This window comes from Poecile atricapillus, chromosome 26 (genome assembly GCF_030490865.1).
Source record: "Poecile atricapillus isolate bPoeAtr1 chromosome 26, bPoeAtr1.hap1, whole genome shotgun sequence".
Lineage (NCBI taxonomy): Eukaryota > Metazoa > Chordata > Aves > Passeriformes > Paridae > Poecile > Poecile atricapillus.
Window position 1 is genome coordinate 1,865,902 of NC_081274.1, and position 26,093 is coordinate 1,891,994.

Consider the following 26,093-nt stretch of genomic DNA (forward strand, 5'->3'; position numbering starts at 1 on the left):
CATGGCAGTCACGGTGTTGGATTTCAGGCTGTGCTGGGCCCCTCTCTCTGCCCGGTAGCCGCTGGGAGGGGAGGCTCGGCCTGGAGCCGTCGCTGCACGCTGGGGAGAGGGTTTAGTGTGGGCAAGATGTCAGCAGCCGTGGCCTGGCCCAGCCTGGGGCCGGGGTCCCGCAGCCTCCATCCCCCGCCCGGGAGCCGCTGGGGTCTGGCCCGGCCTCCCCCAGGAGCACAGGCCGTGGGCGAGCAGGGCCGGCCTCACCAGAGCTCCGTTACCTTCGGGGGCCGGAAGCAAAGAGGGCCAGTTCCTGGGCTGGTGGTTTTCAAAATGTGGATCATCACAGAGGCACATCTTATTTCTAAATGGTGCAAAATGTTGTCAGTTCTCAGAACTAGCCAGCCACTGGCCTGTCTCAGGCACAGAGGAAGCTCCCAGCAGCTTTTCTCAAAAAAATCACTTCCATGCGGGGTTTCTTACTTCTTTCCCTAAATGTCAATTCATCTCAAACTAACACACAGGGACATGGAAAGGTCATCTAGTCTGTGTCCTGCAATGAGCAGGGACATCTTTCAAGAGATCAAGATACTCACACCTCAGATATTTCCAGGGGTGGGCCTCCTACCAGCTCTTGGAGCAACCTGTGCCACTCTTGCCCCATGCTCCTGACCTAATCTGACTCAATCCCTGTTTCATTTAAAAAGTATTCCCCTGCCTTTGAAGCTCTTAGCTTGGAAAATCATGCTTTCTTGTTGTTTTCTTTTCCTTTCTGCAGCATCAATTTATAACATCGGCCATGCCTGGGTCCAGCCTGGCACCACTCATCATGGCAGTGAAGAAGTGGAAGGAGGAGATATGAATGCGTCAATCAATTTCAAACTGTTTTTTCCATGCCCAACTTAGAGTAGGATTGTAGAGTAGGACTGTAGTGTAGGATTGTAGAGTAGGACTGCAGTGTAGGATTGTAGTGCAGGATTGTAGAGTAGGATTATAAATAAAGTTACTGATACCTCAACTCCTTTGGAACATTTCTCTCCTTCTGACCCTGTGAGAAAGCTCAACATTTCCTCCTGAATTGTCAGTTTTTTCTTAGAGGTGGAAAGTGACATTGATGGCTTCTTTGGTACAGTTTGTAAGGGGGGAAGGCTCCTCTTCATTCATCCTCTCCAGGCCACACTGCCTTTGGAATATGGCCAACTGGCCAAGTTTTGCCCAGCTGTGGCATTTTTATTTGAGGCAGAAACAGCAATGGCATTTGCAGGAAAAATCAAAGGAGGAGCGGTGCAACGCAAACATCCTGTGCAGATGCAGGCTGTGCAGATGTGACTCGAGAACATTTGGGTTCCTGCCACTTGGATTTGTATCCCTAAGAGAAATCTCTTTGGCTGGAGGAGAGTCTGGCTGAAGAGAGAAAGCAGAAAGAGCAGTGAGGGTGCTGTGCAAGGTCTCCTGTGGTGCAGAGCTGTCAGCGACTGTGAGGTGAGAGCGGGCCCGGCCTTGGCCAGGCTGGAGCCCCAGCAGAGCCCTGGCAGAGCCCGGAGAAGCCTGAGCCTCGGCAGAGGCAGGCTGGAAGGAGGCCCTTGGAGCTGCAAGAGGCAGCAGCCTGGCCCTGGCTGCCTCTTGCTGGCACCAGGCAAATCCTCCGCTCTCAGAGCCAAGCTGGCAGCTGGCTGCTCCTGAGGGGAAGCGGCGCCGTGCTGGGCACAGCACACACTGGTGCCATGGGCTGTCTGGAGTCTGCACAGGAGGAGAGAAAGGCAAAGAGCAGCCCAGGGCTGGTGCCCTGCCTGACCATTCCTGCTCTTCTGCCGCCTGCCCTGGAACTCCTGGCAATGGTCAGCAGTGTGTGCAGCACTCTGGGCACAGGGGGAGGGAGCCGGGCTGCTCCGCAGGCTCCAGCACAGGGCAGTGTCCTTCAGGCACGGCATTTCTGCCAGGGGAACCCAGGCCAGTGTGAGGCAGTGACAGCAAGCCAGGGCACATCTGCACGAGCCAGTGCCTCACACAGCTCTGGGACCAAGTGCCTGCAATCCTGGAGCTCTGCACTGAGCCAGAGCAAAGGTGTGAAATGCAGAGGGTTTTGCAGAAATATTCAGGGGCACCAGGCCAGCCTGCTTTGTGCTCTTTGGGACACAGCAAGCACTGTGCAATGCAGCTCAGAGCTGCTGGCAGAGAGGGACTATGGGCATGTGCCTGAGGCTTGTTCTTGAGTAGTGATTTGGGAGGGAGCAGAAGGGTCTCAGTAGGCAATTTGTGTTTGCTTCATTAATTGCTAAATGAAAGACACAATGTGGCCTCACGCAGCAAGAGCACTTGCAGAACTTATTGACTATAAGTTTGTGTCAAATTCCAGAAAAGGAAGGAGAGGTGTTGATGTGTAACAAATAGGGCTCGTGAGTTCCATTAGCTTTAACAGTTTTCTGGGATTGAAAGTCAACAAATCTGCTCTCCCAAAGGAATTCCCACTATTGGTCTGTGTCTCGATGGATGTTCCTGCCCCGGTGTTCATCCAGGTGCCCACAGGGAGCCGTGAAGATGTGGAGCCTCCCAGCCAGGTGTCTTCCCAACACGGATCACCAGGAGAACGGATCACCAGGGCTCTGCCCAACGGGGGTCACTGGGGATCATCCAACGCCGATCCTCCCATGGGGGATGGAGCTGGAGCAGCGCACGAAGCTCTTCCCGCACTCGGGGCACTCGCAGGGCTTCCCTTACTGGTGCCTCCGTTGGTGTTGGGTCAAGGCTGAGCTCTGTGAGAAGCTCTTCCCACACTGGGGACACTCGTAGGGCCTCTCCCCAGTGTGGATGCGCCGGTGGATGGTGAGGGTGGAGTTGTGCTTGAAGCCCTTCCCGCAGTCGGGGCAGCGGAAGGGCCTCTCCTCTGTGTGAATCCGCTCATGTAGGAGGACATGGGAGCTGGTCCGAAACCTCTTCCCACACTCAGGACACTCGTAGGGCCTCTCCCCAGTGTGGATGAGCTGGTGTGCCCTCAGGGCGGTGCTCCACCCAAAGCTCTTCCCACATTCCAAGCAGGTGTAGGGCCGTTCCCCTGTGTGGATCACCTGGTGTCTCATCAGGTCAGAGATATCTCTGAAACTCTTCCCACATTTCCCACACTCATAGGGCCGTTCCCCAGTGTGAATCACCTGGTGATTCCTCAGGCTGGAGCTCCAGCTGAAGCTCTTCCCACATTCCCCACACTGGTAGGGCTTTTCCCCAGTGTGGGTCACCTGGTGCTGGATCAGCTGGGAGCTCCACCTGAAGCCCTTCCCACATTCCAAGCACTTGTGGGGCTTCTCCCCCAGCTCTGAGCTCTGGCTGGATCTCTGGCCGTGTTCCTGGCACTGGGGGGATCTTTCCTCCTCGCAGCTCTCTGGGCTGGGTTTGCAGCCCCTCCTCGTGCGGGATCTCTGGGGCTTTTCCTCCTCCTCTTCCATTTGGATACAGTTTGGGAATGAAAATTCCTGGTTAGGAGGAAAAATAGAGAGGAGAGCGCCTTGGGCTGGGGGTTCCTCCTTGCCCAAATTCATCTCAGAAAGTCATTGGGCATCTTGTGTCTCTAAGAATCTCTAAAACACCAACATTCACCGCAAACATCCTCCAAACATTAAAACACTGATCAAAAACTAATCAAACAACAAATTTAGGTAAAACCGCCTCCAGAATACAAAGATTCAGCTCCTGCAAAAACAAAGCACCAACATTTAGCCCAATAAAGCTCAGAAACACCAAGATTGTGACCCATGAAAATCGTGGATTCCCCTCCCCAGTCACCTTCTGACTGCGGGCAGGTCAATGCTCCTGGGACTGCACATACAGGGAGGGTGGAACCTTGTGCTACTTCCTCTTCCTGCTCCTCTTCCTCCTCCTGTGGCCCTACTCTTCCTCACACTCCTCTTTCTCCTACTATTTCTCCTCCTCCTGCACAATCCCACCTTCTCCTTCCACGTGCATCCTTTGAACATTTTGTTCCTCAGCCCTGCTTCTCCTTCCCTTCTCCTCCTGCCCCCAGGCCCAGCACCCACTGCTGCCTCCCTCTTCCCCCCCAGTCCCACAGCATCCCACCGCAGGGGCACGGATGGAGCTGGGCCAGCTCGGCCTGGGGCAGCGCTGGGCTCTCGGCCGCTTCCGCCCGCACTCGCTCCCCACTGCAGCCGCTCCCGCCACCACAGCGCGGGGGGGCCCGGCCTTGGCGCTCCCCCCTCCCACCTCCCCAAATTCCCCTCAAGGGGGGCGCCAAGGCCCGGGGGGGCACAGGCGGTCTCCAGGTAGGACCAATGTGGGGAGAAAATGGAATGTTAGAAGGGCATCCTGGACAAAGGGATGATGACCACAAAATATCTCTCAAGGGTCTCTTGCGAGCTTGTGGAGGTCGTTTGCACATTCTCCCAGAGGGAATTAAGGACATGGACACCCAGGGGGTGTGGAGACTAGGGAACCAGCCAGTTCAGAAAACTTGGCTCTCCCCTGGAGAGCTTCTCCCTAGGCAAGACACTTCTATGTCATGCAGAGAAAAAGTGTCACTCCCAGACGCCCTAGAGTTGAGCATGTTAATTTGTTACACCCCATTGGTTTCCCTCCCTATCAATCCACCCCAATACATGTATCCAAGTTTCCCCCGCCCCTCTCCTCCTCTATAAATACCCCGGTTTTCCCCAGTTCAGGCAGCTGCTGTCACTGGCTCCCTTCACTGAGGGCCCTGCTATAATAAAGGCTATTTCTCAGTGGAATGCCATACAGCTCTCTAGTCTCTCCGCGTCGCCTGCACGCTGCCGCTGAGCTGAGATCACTCGCTGGGCAGAGGACGTGCCTGTTCCCCTGGACAGTCCTTTTCAGGACGGCTTCTTCAGGGTAGTCGAGGCACCCGTGTAATCGACACCGCCGCGGCAAGGGGGGACAAGAAGGGAAGTCCAGAAGGGATTTAGACAAGAGGGGATGGATGGTGTTGGTGTGCTGGGAAGGGATTGGCTGAAGGGGAGTGTGCAGGAATGTGCTTAAGGCAAGAAGCAGCAGGAGCAATCCATGGGGTGAGAAAAGGGATGATAGAAAAGAGGGGGTAGAGAAAAATACTGAGCATTGGAAATGTTTTTCAGAAGGGTCTCATCCTCCAAATTTGCCAGCTCTGATGGGTTGGCATTTAAGAAAAAAAGTTGGAAACATCCACGAATACGATGGCTCTGAGAGAGGCTGCTGGAAGTTTCTTCTCTGCCTGAGACCTGGCCAATAGCTGGCCAGTTCTGACAGTATTTTTGACCACTGAAAAGTGAGATTACCTTTCTGAATACCACCTTTTAAACCTAAAGCCAGGAGCTTTTGGGTCTTTTGTGTTTCTGGCTTTAAAACATAACAGAGCTCTGGTGCAGCCAGGCCCCCCCTCCCCGCTTTCCCCACAGCCTGTACGGCCTCGGGGTGGGGGCGTGGGGCCAGAGCCCAGCAGCTCCCAGGAAGGGGATGGAGAATGGCAGGAGCCCTTTCCCAGAGTGGCTGAGCCCCTCGGGAAGCCCGCCGAGCCCTGAACAGCAGCACTGCCGGGCCAGGCCGGTCCCTGGCTCAGCTGAAATTTCTGCTGCCGCTGGATTTCACCAGAAACTGCCGAGTACGGGCAGGGGAAGCCATCGGCCTGCAGCGTGCTGAGATGCTGGCCACCCTCCCCCAGCACAGCCACTGAAAAATCACCCATCGAAAACAGCCCCAGCCTCTGCCCGTGAGCATCCACAAGACTTGGGCCAGATTTAAACCACTTCACTACCCAGATGAGACCTGCAGATTTAATCCTTTTCCAGAGAGAGGAAAGGGAGAGTGATCATCATGTAAAGAGACAACATAAACCATCCAAGTCAGTGAAGGAAGGAATCAAGCCTCAGATGGAAGGAGATTGAGGACATGCTTTAATAAGCTAAAGTACTCTTTTGGTGAGGCCATGGAGATGAACAATGTTTCTGAATAACTCCTTTAATTCATGAAAAGAGTATAAGGTGGAATGAACTATTCAAACCATGAACTCTGAGCAAAGGTATCCACTGATGAGCTAAGCAGATGGGAGAGTAGCTGTGATCCCATGAGATGCTGGAACAGAGAATGAAAAGTGAGAGTTGATGGAGATACTTGGGCACCCAGGAAGAAAAAGAGAAAACCTCTGTTCCCAGAGATGATCACAGGGAGAAATGAAGAGAACCTTTGCCTTTGAATAACTCATCCTTAAAATAATACTCCTTGAGTTCATGGCCCATGAACGCACCTCTGAGTGGTGTGAAATGGGAAGAGGGAATGATGGCAGAGTTTTTTCCGGGCAGCTGCCAATCAAGAGAAAGGAAAAGCCACAAGAAACTGTTTTTCTTGTGGAAAACTCTCCATGGAATGACAAGAGAGAACTCTCTCTACAAAGACTGATGAAATGACCATTGTAGAGCTGGGACTGCTTTAACCACCACATTTTGTCTCTATGCTGTCAGTCGGGCAAGGAAAAAGGTGAGATGGGAAGAAAAGGTGTCTGGAAGTTTTATTCTGGTTTCTTACTTTTGTAGTTCGAGTAATAAAATTTCTTTATTCCTTTTAAGTTTTAATCCTGTTTTGCCCTTCTCCAAATCCACAACTCACAACAAGAAATGAATAAGTATTCTAGTGATTTTTAGCTACTGCTAAAACCACCAAACCAGCTGATCCAGATCCTCTGTACATCCAGATTCCAGGACAGGAAAACAAGGAGGTCAGGATTTCAGGAGGTTTCTCTGAGCTGGGAGCGGCAGGAGCGGGCGCAGAGCTGCGGCAGCGGGAGCACGGGCTGGGGGCCTGTGGGGAGCTGTGGGGCCGGGCCGGGGCTGTGGGGCAGCCGGGGCTCAGCGCCGGGCGCTGCCTGACCCCAGCACCCCCCGGGCAGGGCCGGCAGTGGCCCCCGGCCCCCAGGAGGCTGCGGGACGCCCCGGCCGCTGCCCGGCCCCGTGGAGCTGCCGGCCCTGCCCGCCGGAGGGGCCGCCTTTGGACACTGCGGCGGGACAGGGACCGGCTCTGGGATACGGGCTGGGGAGGGGAGCCTCAGCACAGCCAGCACCAGGAAGGAACAGCTCACAAATGGGGATTACACCTGCAAGGATCCAGATGATCTTTTAAGCATTTTGTGCTGGGTCCCTGGAGAAAGGAAGGATTTTGCAGAAAGCTCAGCAGCTGCCACACGATGAGCACCCACAGGCACTGAGGGGGGCTGCAGCAGGGCCACAAGAAGCCCCTGCAGCACTTGCTCACAAAGGCTCAGCAGCTGAATGCAGCAAGGGATGAGCAAAAGGCCAAGCTGAAGGCAAAGGCCATGGCACAGTTCCTACAGCCCCTGAGGGATCAAGCCCAGGGCCCAAGGGGGCCCCAGCACCCAGGGGACACCCTCGGCCACAAGCACCTGGCACAGGCATTGCCCTCCTGGCCAGGGGACAGCCCACCCAAACAGCCCCTGGCAAGGAATCAGCCTTCCAGCTGCAGGGCACAAGGACACTGCAAGCACAGACAGGAGCACCCTCAGCACGAGCAAGTCCAGCCCTTGATGGACACGGATTCTTAGCGCTCTCACAGCTCCCATTCCACCAGGGACCCACCACACTGCTGCCCTTGGGAACATCCAGGGTGGCTCTGGATCCAGAGGAGACCTTTCCTGATGGACACAGGGGCCTCTCCATCCACTCAGAATCTTACACATAAGGGGGGTAAATTGCTGGGAATATTTTAATAATTAAGGCACTAAGTGGGAAATATGAGTGGGTGTACTCTATTCAGCCACTATTAGCAGTTGTGAGGGATGGGTTTAAAATGCAGGAAGTTTTATTTGCTCACAACTGTGACTGCAATTTACTGGGAAGGGATTTGATGGCTAAATTGGGAATGCAAATTAATGTTGCATAAGGTGATACAGAGGCTGGTTCTGTTTTACCTCTGGGTCAAATGTCTGGCAGAGTCTAGGCTCATGTGAACCCACAAGTGTGGGCAGCCCCAGGGAAATTGGCAAAATTAGATATGGAGCCTCTCCAAATTTCCCTCAAGCAACCAGGACAAGAGCTGTGGAAAAGCAATCCCCTGTTCCAAGGGAGGGAAGGAAGGGCTCACAGCCTGTCTGGGAGTCCTGCTCAAGGCACGGCTTGGGGAGCCAGGGATGGCTCCCTAGAATGCTCCTATCCTGCCAAACAAGAAATCCAATGGAATCCACACAATGCTGCAGGACCCAAGAAGAAGAAATGAGATGATGAAACCGAGGCACCCCACACTCTCAGATCCTTACACCAGCCTGAACCAGGGGCCCTCCTCACACTGCTGCCATTCACAACTTGATGCAAAAGATGCTTTCTGGGGATCTGCCCACTTCCACAGGATGCAAACACAATTCTGCCCTGGGCTGGCAACAAGAGGTAGAAGGGAAAATGCTCAAGACATGGACGGTCCTTCTGCAGGGATGCACGGAAGCACCGGCCTGACTGGGGCAAGCCTTGCAGGAAACATCAAAGGAATTGACCTCACCCCCAGGGACTGGCTTAATGCAGGATGTGGATGACTTGATCCAGTCAGAAAAACAAGGAGAAGAGATAGAGGAAGCCTCTGTGAAATGGCTTCATTTTCAGCTTTGAGTATCTGAAAATAAAGAAAGGGCAAATGGTGGAGAAAATGTTTAAATATTTGGGACCTATTTTGACTGAAGGCTTGTGGTGAATTGACTCAGAGAGGGTCCAGGGAATACCAGAAATAATGTTTCCTAGGACTAAAAAGGTGCTGGAACAATTCTTACAATTAACAGGGAATTGCTGGAGCTGGACTGAGGATTCTTTGTTCTAGACTGAGCATTGTATGAGTTTTTTAGCCCCAGATAGCCTCAATGTTATGGAGTGGACACAAGAAAGAAAACAAAACTTAACAAAATGAAAAAATAAAATTATTGATGCCCCAGCCATGGCTCTTCCAGACTCAGAAATCTGAATTGGAAGGGAATATTAAACAGGCCACCCCTGAGCCTGCACTGAAGGCAACGCAGCAGCAGCCAGGGCTCCCCAGCGGGGGAAGCCCCTGGGCCTGCCCACAGATCCTCTGCTCAAATCCTCGGCCTGGCCACCCTCCTTTGCCATCTCCAGCCACTGCGGGACAATCCTTGCTCTCACTCTTGCAGCTTCAGCCCTTTCTGTGCCTGCCCTCGCCACAGCTGCTGGGGAAGGCACCGGGACAATTCCACTCTGCCTCTCAATTACACTCACACTCTGCCCTGCCTGGGATTAGCTGCTGCCAAAATAGACCAACTTTAAAATGGCTTCAAATCTTATTTTTCTGGTCACACTAGATTTGCCTTTGCCTTGGGGAAAGGAATTTTAAATGTTTATTTTAAGGGATGTTCCACCACTCTGCAGAGATGTGTTTAACACCTCAACAGACTGGGAATAGCCCAAAAGAGTCCCCCCAAGATAACGACCATCAACAAAACATCAACACCCAGCAGCAAACATCAACCAACATTCACCCCAGACACTGCCCCAGGCACAGCTGGAGACACCTGGTCTGGAAAAGGCTGAGCAGGAAATCCAGGAGTGCCCACCTAATTCACATCACAGGCACAGAAATCCGGCTGCAACAGGAAACCAAATCCTAACAACTCCACACCTTCAAACCAATGAACATTAAACCAAGGGATTTCTATGGGTTCAGACTGTATATAGTTTAGGAAACATCTATTAAATTCACATGTCTTGGAATGATTTTCTCTGCACACCCAGCCAAAGTGAGGAATTAATGATTTCTGTTGCACATTCTGGCCAGACTCAAGTCATGCCTTGATTTTATATTGTTGGAGAGTTTTTATTCATCTCGCAGTTTTGGTGACAAGACTACACCATTATTATGCTTTTCTTTAATCCTACTTCTATATTGTTACTCAGACTGGTAGTGCTGGGCCAGGGTTGGGAGAATCAGTTTTTAGACTTAGGGCAAGAAGTAGAAAAAATCTTGATTGCTTTGGATTTTTTTGGGAATGTGTGTGCGTGGCTGTTACGATGGCAAAATTTTGGTGTGCATTTTTGAATGTTCACCTTTATGCCTCAGTTTTAAAAACTAAGAGTTTTAAAGGTGACCTCCTTAACTTGTAAAGAGATAGTATAGTATTTTTTTCTTCAAAAATGTCACTTTTGGAGTGGCCACATGTGAGTCATCCCATGGCTGCCCTGGAAGAGAAGTTTCCTTCCAGGCAGCCAGGAGAGGAGCTTTAGAAATGCAAATTAACACTGATGGGACAAAGCCTGTATAATGGCCCAGGGGCTTCCTGCCTGCAGGAGGAATTGGAATAATTCCCTCTGCCCCTCAGCCCAAGCTCTGCCTGCTTGCACAGATGGAATTTGCACAGCTAAAGGCACAGCCCATTGTGAGGATATCTGACTCTGCTAGAGGAATTGGTTAAGATGCAAAGGAAAACAAATTAGGGAATGTTGTGAAAACTTCACTAAAACAAGTGGGGAGAATCATCCCTGTCCCCACTCCAACATGTGCTGTCTCTGTCTATGTTATATAGGGTGTATCAGACCAGTGGGGTTTATTTGCTACCACAAGTTCAGGGAAATCAGTTGGGAATCCAAGTATGTGATGACTTAATGAGAGAAAAGCTGACAATTGATGCAGCCCTGGCTGGAGGGAGCACCCAAAAATGGGGAAAAGATGAACAACCACCAGAACAAATCCTGCAACACCATGGACCAGACCCTGGAACCCAAACAAATTGATATCAGATACCAGAGAAACCATTTATCACTTCAATGGGATAATTAGATTACAGGATGCCATTGAAATAATAATCAACCACACAGCTCCACCTCCTGACCTTCCTCCCAGCCAATCCACTCAGATGAGGAACACAACATTTCATCATGGGATGGGATCACATTATCTATTAGCAGAAGGAGGCAGAATTTGTGGAAAAGTAAATGATTCAAACTGCTGTTGACAAATAGATGAGAACAGATACCAAAGGAAACAAGAAAGCAGCTCATGAACCAGTCCAAATGAGGAAAGGATGGAAATGGGAAACGTTTTTGTGCTTCCCCAGCTGACCATGGGTTAAACAAATGCCAGACAGAGCTGTCCCCCTTCAAACCTACACCCCAAAAATCCGGTAACTCAGGGATTCCTCCCAGAAAAAAATCTGCTAGGATCTCCCCAAATTGAGTGAAAGGGGGGATGGGACCCACAGACTGAGCAGGGGGTCTTGGAACCCCCAAATCCGAGCACGGGGGAGGGGGTTAGAGATTGGAGGGACGATTGGGAAGGGATGTGGAAGAAGAGTAGGAAAAAGAGAGGGCTGAAACCCCCAAAGCGTGGGGGAAGGTGCTGGGAAACCCAAATTGCATTGAGAGGGGTCAATGGATTGGGGGAAGGATGAGAAAGGGGGAGAGAGGAGATGGAAAGGTGGGCTTGGGATGAAAGAAATGTGGTTCCCTGTCCTGCAGCACTCGATCCCTGGAGCGATTCCCTGCGGCTTGTGGGGAGGAAGATCCGCATTGGGGGTCCCCAAGCCCCCTGCCCATCCCAGCGTGTCCATCTCGCTGGTGCCCTCGAGCTCCCAGCCCGGCCCCGGCCGCCTGCTCTGCTCCCTGATGGATTTCTCCCCTGCCCACATCCAGCTGAGCTGCTCCCAGGGCCAGCAGCAGCTCTCGGGCCACGTGCTGGCCACTGCCGTGCTCCCCAGCGGGGACTGGAGCCAGCAGCTCCTGGTGCTGCTGGAAACCGGCCCCGGCAATGCGGGCTCAGCTCCAGCTGCCAGGTGGAGCACGTCAGCCTGGAGCACCCCCTGAGCCGGCACTGGGGCACGGCCCGGCCCCCACAGCACCGGCAGGGGCTGGCAGGACACGGAGGGCATTTGGGGCTCCTGGGCTTAACTGGCAGCCCCTCCTTGAGAACCCCTCTCCCCCTCTCCCAGCTCCCCTCATCCCCCTCTCCCAGCCCTTTCCCACCGCCTCCCGGCCCCGCTCCGCTCACCCCACAGCTCCTCGCCAGCAGCCGAGAGATGGAGCAGGAGGGGAAGGAGGAGGAGGAGGAGCGGGAGGAAGAGGAGGGGTAGAGGAGGAGCAGGAACTGCAAGAGGAGCAGCAGAGGAGGCCCCACGTGCGTCCATCGCTCTCTGGATCTGCAGCCCCTTCGCGCCGGGAGCATCGGGCCCCGCATCCCGCAGCTCACCGGGGACGGGAACCTCGCCCCGAAGGTCTTGGGCCGTCCTGGCAGGATTTGTTTGAAGGGGAAGGGATATTTGGAGCTCACTCGAAGTATCTTTGGGGACCCCTGTTCCTTTTTCTGGGGCCGGGCCGGGCAGAGCCATGTTTGGATCTTGCAGGACTCCAAAGCTGACCTGAGATGCCCGGTACCGGCAGGGGGAGGGGAGCAGCGAAAAGGGGGGAGCCCCGGGAGTCCCGGAGCCTGAAATGGGGGCCTGGAGAGGGGGGACCCCGAGAGCCGGGAGTGAGGGGAGCCTGGAGAAGGGGCAGCCCGGAGAAGGGATGAGCCTGCACAGGGGGAAGACCTGGGACACCAAAGTGGGGACCCCACAGAAGGGGAACCTCAGGGAGGGATTTTTTCCTCTCAGTCCTGATGCTTTGGAGATTTTCATGGACACAAGACACCTGATGACTTCTAGAGATGGACTTGGGCAGGAGGAACCCTGAATCCTAGGTGGTCACCCCTTGTTTTTCTCCCCAAACCAGACTTCTCATGCCCAAGCATTAGATGAATGGAGGAGAAGAAGGCAGAGAGGAAGATGCTCTGGGACCCCCAGGCAACAACAGTCAGTACAATAGTGGAGGCAAAAGCATTATCACCAAATACATCTGCCCAGAGGGTTTATTCAGAACACCAGAATTAAGTGAAGGGAAAAGGGTAACATATGGACTGACTCAAAGTATGCTTTTGGAGTGGTGCATGTACACAGAGCACTGTGGAAAGAAAGAGGACTGCTGTCTTCTCAAGGCACACACATTAAACATCAAGATGCAGTCCTGCAATTAATAAAAGCAGTACAAAAGCCTGAGCAAGTAGCAATCATGCACTGCAAAGCTCACCAATCAGGAAGCTCCAAAATTCATGAGGGAAATCGAAAAGCAGACTGGACAGCCCGACAAGCTGCTCGAGAAGCGCAAACTACATTAGCATTGATACCTTTAAAAACTAATGTATCTTAATTCAATTTACCTCCAGAACCAAAATATTCAATAGAGGATGAGAAATTGGGACGCTCACTGAATGCACAGAAGAATTCAGAAGGGTGGTATGTGACTACACAGGGACAAGTAGTGGTATCCTCCTTGATAATGAGGGAAATTCTACAAATTAAACATAATGAATGTCATTGGAGTGCAGAGGCACTGATTAAATTGATAAAACAAAATTTAATTTCAGTATGGATGTTAAAAATGCAAAATCATTAATGTCAAAATGTGAAATTTGCTTAAAGAACAATCCAGTGGCTAGATGACAGGCACAATTAAGGAAAACCAGGAGATTATTGGCAAGTAGATTTTGTAGAATTACCAAGAACTCGAGGATACAAATATCTATTGGTAGGGGTTGACACATTTTCAGGATGGCCAGAAGCTCTTCCCTGTTGCACAAATCAAGCAAAGGAGACAGTCAAGTGGTTACTGCAAGAAATCATTCCAAGATTTGGGGTGCCTCTAGGAATATCATCAGATAGGGGCCCACATTTCACAGCCACAGTAGTGAGGGAGGTGAGTAGGTTACTGGGAATAGCTTGGCATCTCCATACACCATGGAGACCCCAATCCAGTGGACAGGTAGAGAGGATGAATCAGACATTGAAGAGGCAAATCAGCAAAATATGCCAAGAGGCTAAATTGCAGTAGCCACAAGCTTTACCAATAGCACTGCTAAGGATTCAGATAAAGCCTAGAAGCGGAATGTCAGTCAGTCCTTATGAGATATTGGATGGGAAACCATATGAATCCCCTGAACCTAATCCAAATGTACATGTTACAGGGAAGCAAGAGGTGTAGAATTATGTTCTGTCTCTTGGAAAAGCTCGAGCTCGGCTTCGGAGCACCCTTGTGTGGAACAGGCCGCTGACTCTTGAGAATCCAGTTCATAACATCCCCCCGGGAGATGAAGTGTACGTTAAAAGCTGGAACGAAGAACCATTAAAAGAAAGGTGGAATGGACCCTATCAGGTACTGTTAACTACCTTGACAGCAGTCAAAGGAGCTGGACTGGATCCCTGCATACATTACACCAGAGTGAAGAAGGTTTCCCCTGCACTGTGGACTGCACAAACTGTAGGGCCAACAAAGCTGCAGATAAAGCGGGTTTGATTGTTTCAAATGTCTAGGTTGCAAGTGACTGTAATGGGGATTATTTTATGGCCTTTAGGGCCATCAGTTGGAATCAAAGTTACCTTCGGATGTGAAATGCAAAAGGATCAGCTGACAACTCTCCATTTTAGAATGAAGAGGGATGTGGGGGTGCAGCCAGAAACACAAGTGATAAAAGTCTCTAATACTACTCAGGCAGAAAATGGGATGATTAGATTAATTCAAGATTTTGCCAAGATGCAAAACAGCAGCAAAATAACTGCCTGTCTGCCAATACCAAAGGCAGCAGGAGACCTAATAAATTGGGGAATTATAACATCAAAATTTCCTGAAATACAAAAGAATATAAATGAAAATGTGAGCTGTGTATTGCAAATAGATTATGAGTACTGAAATAAGACAGTGTTTGAAAATGCTGTGAAGCCAAAGTATTCATCTATATGGGATTATCATGAAAATGGAGGAAAGTATGAACCAAAACTAGGCTGGTATGGGAGATTAGGGAATTATGGATGGTGTTATGAAAAGATAGCAAAGGTTATTAAAGAAAAGATTCCAGTATTGAAGTGGAAGTGTGAAGGACAGGAAGGAAAAGATTGGGCTGAAGCTTGGGACAGTGCATGGTCAATGAGTGTGCTTCAGAAATTCTAATCTATGGCAGATAGCCCTTGGTGCATTAAGTGGGAAGGCTCTGAAAATGAAACAGATCCAGGGGTATGGAACACTGCAACCAGTAGTAGAATGGAGGCAGACAAAGTGAATTGGTGGGTATGGAACAAAACTTAGGACTGTACTTCTGATGATGAAGAAATAAAACAAATGCCACCACTAGTGGTAGCTCTGCAAATTGGGTGTGCCTGCAGAGGAATGAAACATAAACAAGGGGAAATAAATGACAAGACAGGACAAGTGATCCAAAAGGTAATATGGAGCACAAGTACAATTCAGAGTCCAGGCCAATTTGGATGGGCAGCAAGCGATGGCACCTGGACAACACATTTGCCTGTAGGTGAAAAAGTAAAAGAGATTACTTTAGGCCTCCCCACCTTATGCCCAATTTGGAAAAGGTTCCCATTCAAGGGAGAACATGAACTTCTGCTAATAAGGACAAGACGAGAAGTTCAGGAAAACAAATCTGAAGATGAAGAAAGATGGCAGGAAACCTCCAGCAGTGTAAAATTTGAGTGGGCCCTGGAATCCTTGTTTGGTCCAATACCAAATTATAATAATAGAAAGATGTTGTACAAACTTACAGGTCAGGTAGAAAGATTGGCAAGAGTGACCAAAGAGGGATTTGGAGAGCTAAATGTACAATTACAAGCCACAACTAAAATGACCCTGCAAAACAGATTGACTTTAGATATGTTATTGTTGAAAGAACACGGAGTGTGCAGGTACCTAAAGGACAAATTGATCACTGCTGCATCCATATCCCAAATGGAACTGCAGATGTAGAACATGACATTAATCTGTTAAAACAAATAGAACATGAAGCACAGAAAGAGAGGGAAGATCTCACCACAAGTTAGTTAGATACAATTTTTGAAGGGTTGGGATGGAATGTGAGCTCCTGGATCAAATCTATTCTTGAGAGTCTGATAATCCTACTAATTGTGTTCTTAGCAATCTGGTTAATCTGTGCAGTTCTGAAAGGAGAGGTAAAGAAAAGAGTATCCTGGAACCAGAAGATAATAAAGGCACTGACACGGGACAGAGATCCACATCCGCATTTGTCATCTCCAAGTCCTCCAGAGTGTAACAACGCTTACGACAACTGTGGATTCAAAGATGAATATCAAGTATAAACTCAGAAAAAGGACTGTATACAGTGAAAGCATTACACTTATTATAGCAGAGTGAAATACATTGAATGTGGGGAAATATGTTACTATGGGTTTAAATCTTTCTGAAAATATTTCTTAAAATCATGTAGAGGTAGGCCACAAGAATGCTTGGTATTAGGGATGGACTAGCAAGCTGAAATGTTTACGGTAATGGGAACTGGTACTTGGGGTCTCCAAGATACCCACCCAGAGATAAGATTCAGACATGTTAGTGCAAGGATGAGTTAAGTCTCATGAAGCAATATAGATAAAGTTAATGAAGCAATATCTATAAGGTGGTTATAGTGATTACTGCTACAGCTGAAATTGCATAAATATGTCCATTTGGACAAAGACAATGGAGCTAGATTTGGGTTGTTGATACCCCTAGTTCTTGCATGCTTCAATAAAGCACCTGCATATAATCAGTCTGTGATTATTTGTGTTCCTGAATGCTAACAAAGACAGATCAAAAACTTCCAAAACACCAAAAATCTGATATCACCCCAAAATACAAAGATTCAGCCCCCACAAAAAAACAAAACACCAACATTCAGCCCAATAAAGCTCAGAAACACCAAGATTCAGCCCCGTGAAAATCGTGCATCTCCCTGCCCGGGCACTCGCTGCATGGGGGGGTGAGGGGGGCAATGAGGCCGGGCCGGAGCAGGGGGTGCCTGAGAGAGGCCCCGAGCCCGGGGGAAGCCCCTGCAGAGCCATGGAAGTGGCTCCTGGCCGGACTCGGGGATCCCCCTGGCGATCCCCGCTGGAGCAGCCTGCTCCTGAGGGACTCTGGCCCCTGGCAGGGACCCCAGGCTGCAGCAGGACAAGGATTCCTGTCCCTCAGGGGGAGGCACTGACATGACCTGACTGTGACCCCCATCCCTGTGCCTCTGGGCGGGGAGGGGGACGGAGAGGGGCACAAAGTTAAGCCCGGGAAGGAGGGAGAGCTGGGGGGAAGATGGATTTCCGGAGGAATTACTTTGCTTCTCGTTTTCTTGTTCTGACATGTTGGATAATAAATTCAATTAATTTCCCCAAGTCAGGTGTGCTGTGCCCGTGACCAGGGATTGAACTGTCCCCACCCTCATCCAGACCCCCGAGCCTTTCCTTGTGTGTTCTGCTCCCCGCCCGGGACAGGAAGGAGAGTCACAGAGTTTTGGCCTCGCTCCGGCATAGCCCTGCTCCATCCCGGACTCACCCCCAGCTCGCAGCGCCCTCAGCTCCCGGGCACCCCGAGCTCCCGGCGCTTCAGCGCAGCGGCGCTTCCTTGGCCTCCTGCCCGGGCCGGGCCCAGCGCCGGGGCCGCTCCTCAGCCCAGGCTAACGAGAAATGGCGGAGCTCAGCCCAAGGCAGGCGAGTCCGTGCCGTGTGCAGAGCCCGCCGCTGGCTGCCATTGGCTGCTTCTGCCGTCACTCGTGGCTCTGGCGCGCGCTGATTGGGCAGAGCGGGGACAAGCCCGGCCCCGCTGGCGCCCCCAGGGCGGCCGTGGGGCAGGAGAGCCGCCATTGCCGGAGCGTCTGTGCGGGCCCGGCAGCGGCGGCAGCAGCGGCCGGAGCCCGGTGAGGCGGCGGCGGAGCTCGGAGGCGGCCCCAGCGCAGCGTCCCGGGCACAGCGCAGCCACCTCCGGCCTCCCGACACGAAGCGGGACGAGCCAGCGCTGCTCCGCCACCGCCTCCTGCCGAGGCCCCAGCGGCAAGGAGACCGCGGGCAGCCGCTCCCGCAGCGCCCTCAGCCCAGGGCCAACACGGGCCGGCCACGGCACAAGCCACCCGCCACAGCCCCCTGCCGCCCCCTCCCGGGCCCGCAGCGAGCCCCGAGCCCCCGCAGAACCGAGCGCGGCTCCCACCTGCGATGGCCGGGGCCGCCTCCGAGCTCCGCCGCCGCCTCTCCGGTTGTGATCAACGAAATTGCAATTTTGACAACTAGGTCCCTTGGGTTAATGGCAGTTTAATTAAAAATGAATACAATTTAGTAAATTGAATAGTAATTTGATATAATAAAAGAATACAGTTTAGTAAAAGAATATCATTTAGCAAAAAAATACAATTTATATCTATCATTTGCCAGTAATTAAGTATGATTAAAGCATAAGCAAAACCGACCGGGGTACGGGTTCCTCACCCTGCCTCATGTACAGAGCAAAGCACTTCAAGCTAAACTGATATAGTGTATGCTTATACATATTCATTAATGCTTCCTGTAAATTTCCTCCTATTTCAAATTTTTCTGACTACGTCACTTTTCTTCACGGCACATGCTTCACTTGTTGTTAGGGGGTCTTCAGTCTTCTTTTGGGCGTCTTTTGGTGAAGGCTTCTCCTCTTCCTCATTGTCCTTTGGATAACCTTACAGGTTTGCATGTGCGTACTAAGCGCTGTGTTAGGTTACTCTACTAATTAGTCTGATATTTACTGATTTTTAGGCCCAATGCCTAAAGGTGTTCTAATTTTGTCCATCTCAAGGCCGTTTTGGTCTTGAGACATCACTTATCTTCTAAACTACATCCTGTACCTCAATTTTAACATGTAACATCTGTAAAGGGGTACATCTGCCTTATAACACTGATTCTTTTGGTTGCTTCTAATAATAACTTTCCAAATAGTTACAATTTAGTCAGCACGAATCAATTCCATTTATTTTAATACCCCATTTCTCTTTTTGATTACATTTATTCATGCCTTTTTTTAAAAAAAACATAAACTTGAATCTTATTTTTTTATCTTCTCAATAATTTCATTTCTTGCATTTACTTTATTTTCATTTCTAATTTTTAAACTTTTTCCATGCTGTATCAAGCTTTTTGCACTCTCTTTCAAATTTAGTTAACTTTTTTTTGACCTATTATAGTTTCTTTTCATTCAGTATTCCTTGAATTACTGAACGGATTAGTCTATTAAGGCATGAAATTATACAAAATAGAAACAATAATCTTAATATAAAACACTATACCATAAATTTTAACTTTTTCCACTAAGTGCTTTTAAAAAGGTTATCTCACTAATCAGTCTTCAAAATAAAATTCTATTTTTGAACTGGTACATGTGCTACATTTTTAATATCTTTAGCAATTTTTGTGATGGCTTTTCTGTAATCATTTATCTTTATACAACACTCAGATTTGTTAAACTTTCTACAAACTCCCCCTTCTTCAGCTAACAAATAGTTCAGGGCAATTCTGTTTTGATAAACAAATGCTCACATTTGTGAATGTTGCTTGGCCAGCAGCTTTAGGGCAGTAGAGGTGTGGTTTGAAACAACTTTAACTACTGTCTGCAGCTTTATGAACTGATTCAATAGATAGATTTGGGTTCTGTATCTCTAAGATCCATCTGCAGCTCAAGTGGCTGGGTCATCTCTCTGCAGGCCATTTGTCTTCATTTCTGGTTTCTTCTTGCTTTTGGAAAGTCAAGGTTCAAGTCTCTTTTATTGTTTTTTAATGTTTCATAAAGTGGTGTATTTAACATATTGCTCCTGGACCTCGAAGAAGGAGGGTCATGTAACTCTTAAGATACAGGTTCTTCTCCACCTTTGAGGTAATTCACTATATGCTCTTTACTCACAAATTTAATATATTCTATCAGGGGCTTTCCATTTGTTACTTGTTGTACCTGGTTGTTCCCAATAGAATTTTAGGTCACTTATGGATTGGTAAGGGTTAGCTCCAGAACTTTTATACCAGCACAAATCAACATGGTTATCCTACAATTAGTTTCTTTTTGTCATTCTCTAATATCCAGCAGGAGTTTTTGGTGGCCAGGTGTTAGTATTGTTATTTGATACAAACTGTTTTAATTATTTGATGATTCAAAATTTATCTTCCAGGTTATTTTAATGTCTTGGAAGTTTGAGTAAGATTTCATTTTAAAAATTGGTCTGGAGCTAGACTCTCACTTTCCCACAGCTATTTTTTAGCTATTTTAAGTCTTTCACAAATTTAACATTTAAATAATTTTAGTTCTGTAACTACTTCTTGCATTTAACTTACAAAAATATTTTAGTTAAGGTTGGCCAATCTCAGTTGCTATACTGCTGTTTCAACTGTTCACACTACTTATTAATTTTCTCTAATTCTTTCCCTGAGATTTTTTATACTTTTATAAAATTACTGTGATTGTAACAGGCAGCATTAACATATGGATGTGCCACAAACATAGATTTTATCTTGTTTTTGTATTTGTCACATTTGTTTGCATTTGTCACATGGATCAGAATTATTGTGATTTTGTTTTTGCATAGTTTGTTTGCTCATTGTTTGCTTTTGTGCTGCTTGTTTTAATATCGCTTGTTTCTTTCTTATTTTTTTGGATTCTGTCCCATCCTGCTTTATGGTTTTGGCCAGTTGCCAAGGGTATCTTAATGAACACAGTGAAAATAATCCTCAGGAGTTTTCACTCTCTACCTTCCTCAAGGCCCCTTGGGCTGCAGCCAAGGGCCGAGGTGCCGCTCTTCTTGGTAGCAAAGTTTATACCCTGGGGTCTGGTCACTGACACGTTTGGTCTCACTGCTACCCTTGGCCTCATAAGGTTCCTATGAGCCACTTCAACTCTGCTTGTTTCAAGGATGGCACAGATTTCACAGCACTGTCTTATCTCTCTCTCTCTTAGTCAGTTATATTTTTTTTCTTTTAATTTAAACTACTAAAGCTCCAGAGATGTGCCAACTACAATAAAAGTTACTTTTTCCACAACTTCAGTTAGTAATTTATTAATAAAGCTTTAATTAACAGGGGGTTCTTTTAGCACAATTTTTGCTGTTAAATAAATAAAACATTTAGTCAAAACCATTTATATTGACTATACAAAATATTGGAAAACAAACATATTTTAAAAATACGGAAATTTAAGGTTCTGTGAAAAAAAACTGTGCTACATGTTTTTAACACTTATAATGCACATAACAAAACTGTAACACGCCATTTAGATACTATATATTCATAAAATGTGTTTGTGCTTCACAGACTCTAAGCAAGGCAGAATTTGTCTTTTGAATGTCTAAATATAATAAACCAAACCAAATTAATGCCAGGTTGTAACAAATGGTCAGTTGTGTTATATGTTAGAGTTCACTTGGCACAGCCAGCACTGCACACTTTTCAGTTAAATGGGATTTAGGTAGTGCTGCTGTTTCTATTTCCAGTAAAATATCTTTAGATGAAGGAACAGTTTTACCTCTTTTTTTTTTTTTTTTTTTTCTGCTACTTATTAGTTTGTAAAGGATACAACAGATAACTCTCGCTTTCTTGTGTTTTAGTAATAAATTTATCTTTCCCCCCCCGACCCCCCCCACCCCGCAAAACTACAGGGTAACATAGTCACTCTTTTGATTAAAAGGTTCTTTTGAATTTACATACTGATTTAAAGCTTAACAAATCCAATCTTTAAACGATCCAAACTTTGGCCAATTCAAATTATATTTTCGGATCATTTTCTTTGTCTATTTAAACATACAATAATTAATCATTTTCTGCTTGTTTTTCCTCTCCGGGATTCCCATGTATCCCAAAATCATAACATCATCCTCAGTGGACTTTCCTGAGGAATGCTCCCCTCCTGAGAAACCCCCTCACGGTTCTCAGACATTCCGGGCTCTTGCGAATTCCCCTTATAATTCTCAGCCCCTGGGTTCAAGGACTTACTGTCCCTTGAACCCATCTCTGGCAGCAACCAAGCAAGAAATCTCCGGTACCAGGAGAATCTTGATCCCCCTCACTCACTCCGTGCTTCAACTTCCCCCCTCCCTCAATATTACTCTGTTGCTCTATCCCGTCTTTTGCCAACTACTCGCTTCCTGTCTAATTTCCTCTCTTTCTCAATTTCTTTTACCCCTGTTCGACTACTCATTTCTGGCTACTTCTCTTCCCAATCCCTCTTAGCTACGTACTAAAGTTCCCAACAATTTTCTCTTTTTAAAGGAAGTTGAACCTGACTCGATCACTCTCCTCCTGAGTCACTTCACTCAGCGATCAGATCACTCCCTTCTCCCCGAGGACTTTCCCGCGGGTTTTAAGATTGGGACTCTCCCTCCCGTCCCTCCCGGGGATTTTCACTCGTTCTTCTCTTTCCCTTCCCTCCTTTCCCGGCCGGTCTCCTCGCGGAGAGCCGAAAACGCGGTACGGCCGGAGGTCTGCACTCCCTTTGTGGGTCCGGGCTGCCCAGCCCCGTCTCAGCCACTGCACACACACACACAGGCACACAGCTCCCCCCTGCCCAGCCCCGTGGGACTCACACGCTCCGTTTGCCCAGCGCTTCTTGTGCACAAGACGTTTTACAGGCACCTTTATCTCTGGCCGGCACTCTACGGGAGCTCTTCTGCACGCTTCCTACAGCCAGCTTCTTCTGCTTATGCTTTATCCTAAGTGGAACTTCTATTTCCAAGGGAGCACGATCTAACCTTGGCACCACCTTGAAAAATTGGGGGGGAGCTCCTTCCCATCATTAGCCGTTCTCCCCCTAGATCGGAGTTCATGGGTTTTGGCACCAAATTGTTATAAATGACTTTCAAATTTCCAAACAATCAATCTAATTAATTGATAATATACTTTAATAAATTGGATACAAAATAATAAAAGAATACAATTTAGTAAAAGAATACAATTTAGTAAGAAAGATACAATTATATATATATATATATATATATATATATATACATATATATGTGTGAATAATGTGTGAATACAATTGGCCAGTGGTTACAAATGGTTAAGGCATAAGCAAAACTGACCGGGGTACGGGGGGGGGCTTCTCACTCCACCTCACGTACAGAACAAAGCACTTCAAGCTAAACTTATATACTGTGTGCTTATACATATTCATTAATGTTTCTCCTATGTTTCCTCCTATTTCCGATTTTTTTGACTTTACGTCACTTTCCTTCAAGGCACATGCATCATTTGTTGTTAGGAGGTCTTCAGTCTTCTTTTGGGGGTCTTTTGGTGAGGGCTTCTCCTCTTCCTCATTGTCCTTTGGATAACCTTACAGGTTTGTGTGTGCGTACTAAGGGTTGTGTTATGTTACTCTACTAATTAGTCTGATATTTACTGGTTTTTAGGCCCAATGCTTAAAGTGGTTTTAATTTTGTCCATCTCAAGGCCGTTTTGGTCATGAGACATCACTTATCTTCTAAACTACATCCTGTACCTCAATTTTAACATGTAACATCTGCAAAGGGGTACATCTGCCTTATAACACTGATTCCATTGGTTGCTTCTAATAATAACATTCCGAATAGTTACAATTTAGTCAGCATGAATCAATTCCATTTATTACACAACCTCCCGGGCCCGCAGCGAGCCCCGAGCCCCCGCAGAACCGAGCGCGGCTCCCACCTGCGATGGCCGGGGCCGCCTCCGAGCTCCGCCGCCGCCTCACCGGGCTCCGGCCGCTGCTGCCGCCGCTGCCGGGCCCGCACAGACGCTCCGGCAATGGCGGCTCTCCTGCCCCACGGCCGCCCTGGGGGCGCCAGCGGGGCCGGGCTTGTCCCCGCTCTGCCCAATCAGCGCGCGCCAGAGCCACGAGTGACGGCAGAAGCAGCCAATCGCAGCCAGCGGCGGGCTCTGCACACGGCACGGACTCGCCTGCCTTGGGCTGAGCTCCGCCATTTCTCGTTCGCCTGGGCTGAGGAGCGGCCCCGGCGCTGGGCCCGGCCCGGGCAGGAGGCCAAGGAAGCGCCGCTGCGCTGAAGCGCCGGGAGCTCGGGGTGCCCGGGAGCTGAGGGCGCTGCGAGCTGGGGGTGAGTCCGGGATGGAGCAGGGCATGCCGGAGCGAGGCCAAAACTCTGTGACTCTCCTTCCTGTCCCGAGCGGGGAGCAGAACACACAAGGAAAGGCTCGGGGGTCTGGATGAGGGTGGGGACAGTTCAATCCTTGGTCACGGGCACAGCACACCTGACTTGGGGAAATTATTTGAATTTGTTTTCAAACGTGTCAGAGCAAGAAAATGAGAAGTAAAGTAATTCCTCCGGAAATCCATCTTCCCCCCAGCTGTTCCTCCTTCCCGGGCTTAACTTTGTGCCCCTCTCCGTCCCCCTCCCCGCCCAGAGGCACAGGGATGGGGGTCACAGTCAGGTCATGTCAGTGCCTCCCCCTGAGGGACAGGAATCCTTGTCCTGCTGCAGCCTGGGGTCCCTGGCAGGGGCCAGAGTCCCTCAGGACCAGGCTGCTCCAGCGGGGATCGCCAGGGGGATCCCCGAGTCCGGCCAGGAGCCACTTCCATGGCTCTGCAGGGGCTTCCCCCGGGCTCGGGGTCTCTCTCAGGCACCCCCTGCTCCGGCCCGGCCTCATTGCCCCCCTCACCCCCCCATGCAGCGAGTGCCCGGGCAGGGAGATCCACGATTTTCACGGGGCTGAATCTTGGTGTTTCTGAGCTTTATTGGGCTAAATGTTGGTGTTTTGTTTTTTTGTGGGGGCAGAATCTTTGTATTTTGGGGTGATATCAGATTTTTGGTGTTTTGGAAGTTTTTGATCTGTCTTTGTTAGCGTTCAGGAACACACATAATCACAGACTGATTATATGCAGGTACTTTATTGAAGCGTGGGGGAACTAGAGGTACCAGCAACCCAAATCTAGCTCAATCATCTTTGTCCAAAGTGCACATATTTCTACAATTTCAGCTGTAGCAGTAATCACTATAACAACCTTATCAGTATTGCTTTATTAATATTGCTTCATTAACTTTGTCCATATTGCTTCATGAGACTTAACTCATCCTTGCATGAACATGTCCGAATCTTATCTCTGGGTGGGTATCTTGGAGACCCCAAGTACCAGTTCCCGTTACCGTAAACATTTCAGCTTGCTAGACCATCCCTAATACGAAGCATTCTTGTGGCCTACCTCTACATGATTTTAAGAAACATTTTCAGAAACATTTATCCCCATAGTAACGTATTTCCCCACATTCAATATATTGCACTTTGCTATAATAAGTGTAATGCTTTCACTCTATACAGTCCTTTTTCTGAGTTTATACTTGATTTTTATCTTCGAATCCACAGTTGTCGTAAACGTTGTTACACTCTGGAGGACTTGGAGATGACAAATGCGGATGTGGATCTCTGTCCCGTGTCAGCGCCTTTATTATCTTCTGGTTCCAGGATACTCTTTTCTTTATCTCTCCTTTTAGAACTGCATAGATTAACCAGATTGCTAAGAACACAGTTAGTAGGATTATCAGACTCTCAAGAATAGATTTGATCCAGGAGCTCACATTCCATCCTAAGCCTTCAAAACTTTTATCTACCCGACTTGTCATTAGATCTTCCCTCTCTTTCTGTGCTTCATGGTCTATTTGTTTTAATGGGCTAATGTTGTGTTCTACATCTGCAGTTCCATTTGGGATGTGGATGCAGCAGTGATCAATTTGTCCTTTTAGGTACCCGCATACTCCGTGTTCTTTCAACAATAACATATCTAAAACCAATCTCTTTTGCAGGGTCATTTTAGTTGTGGCTTGTAATTGTACATTTAGCTCTCTAAATCCCTCTTTGGTAACTCTTGCCAGTCTCTTTCTACCTGTCCTGTAAGTTTGTACAACATCTTTCTATTGTTATAATTTGCTATTGGAGCAAACAAGGATTCCAGCGCCCACTCAAATTTTACATTACTGGAGGGTTCCTGCCATCTTTCTTCATCCTCAGCTTTGTTTTCCTGGACTTCTCGTCTTGTTCTTATTTGCAGAAGTTCATGTTCTCCCTTGAATGGGGACGTTTTCCAAATTGGGCATAAGGTGGGGAGGCCTAAAGTAATCTCTTTTACTTTTTCACCTACAGGCAAATGTGTTGTCCAGGTGCCATCGATTGCTGCCCATCCAAATTGGCCTGGACTCTGAATTGTACTTGTGCTGCATATTACCTTTTGGATCACTTGTCCTGTCTTGTCATTTATTTCACCTTGTTTATGTTTGATTCCTCTGCAGGCACATCCAATTTGCAGAGCTACCACTAGTGGTGGCATTTGTTTTAT

General features: G+C 48.6%; 2 protein-coding genes and 1 pseudogene across 2 annotated transcripts in view; 1 reads left to right on the forward strand and 2 right to left on the reverse strand.

Moving 5' to 3' along the window:
* The window catches only part of LOC131588578 (zinc finger protein 239-like), a 99,176-nt pseudogene that overhangs the window by 66,729 nt on the left and 6,354 nt on the right, over nt 1–26,093 (forward strand).
* The window catches only part of LOC131588581 (zinc finger protein 239-like), a 166,786-nt gene that overhangs the window by 39,475 nt on the left and 101,218 nt on the right, over nt 1–26,093 (reverse strand). The gene's annotated exons all lie outside the window — the stretch shown is intronic.
* On the reverse strand, nt 2,180–8,505 carry LOC131588605 (zinc finger protein 239-like). Its single transcript, XM_058857556.1, has 2 exons — nt 8,488–8,505; nt 2,180–3,458 (listed from the first exon to the last, which is right to left on the reverse strand). Exon 2 carries the CDS (start codon nt 3,429–3,431, stop codon nt 2,706–2,708), a length of 726 nt encoding a protein of 241 aa, XP_058713539.1. The 5' UTR covers nt 3,432–3,458; nt 8,488–8,505; the 3' UTR covers nt 2,180–2,705.

Excerpts from the sequence above, each read along its gene's own strand:
- LOC131588605 (XM_058857556.1), bottom strand. The coding sequence starts at position 3,431 with ATGGAAGAGGAGGAGGAAAAGCCCCAGAGATCCCGCACGAGGAGGGGC.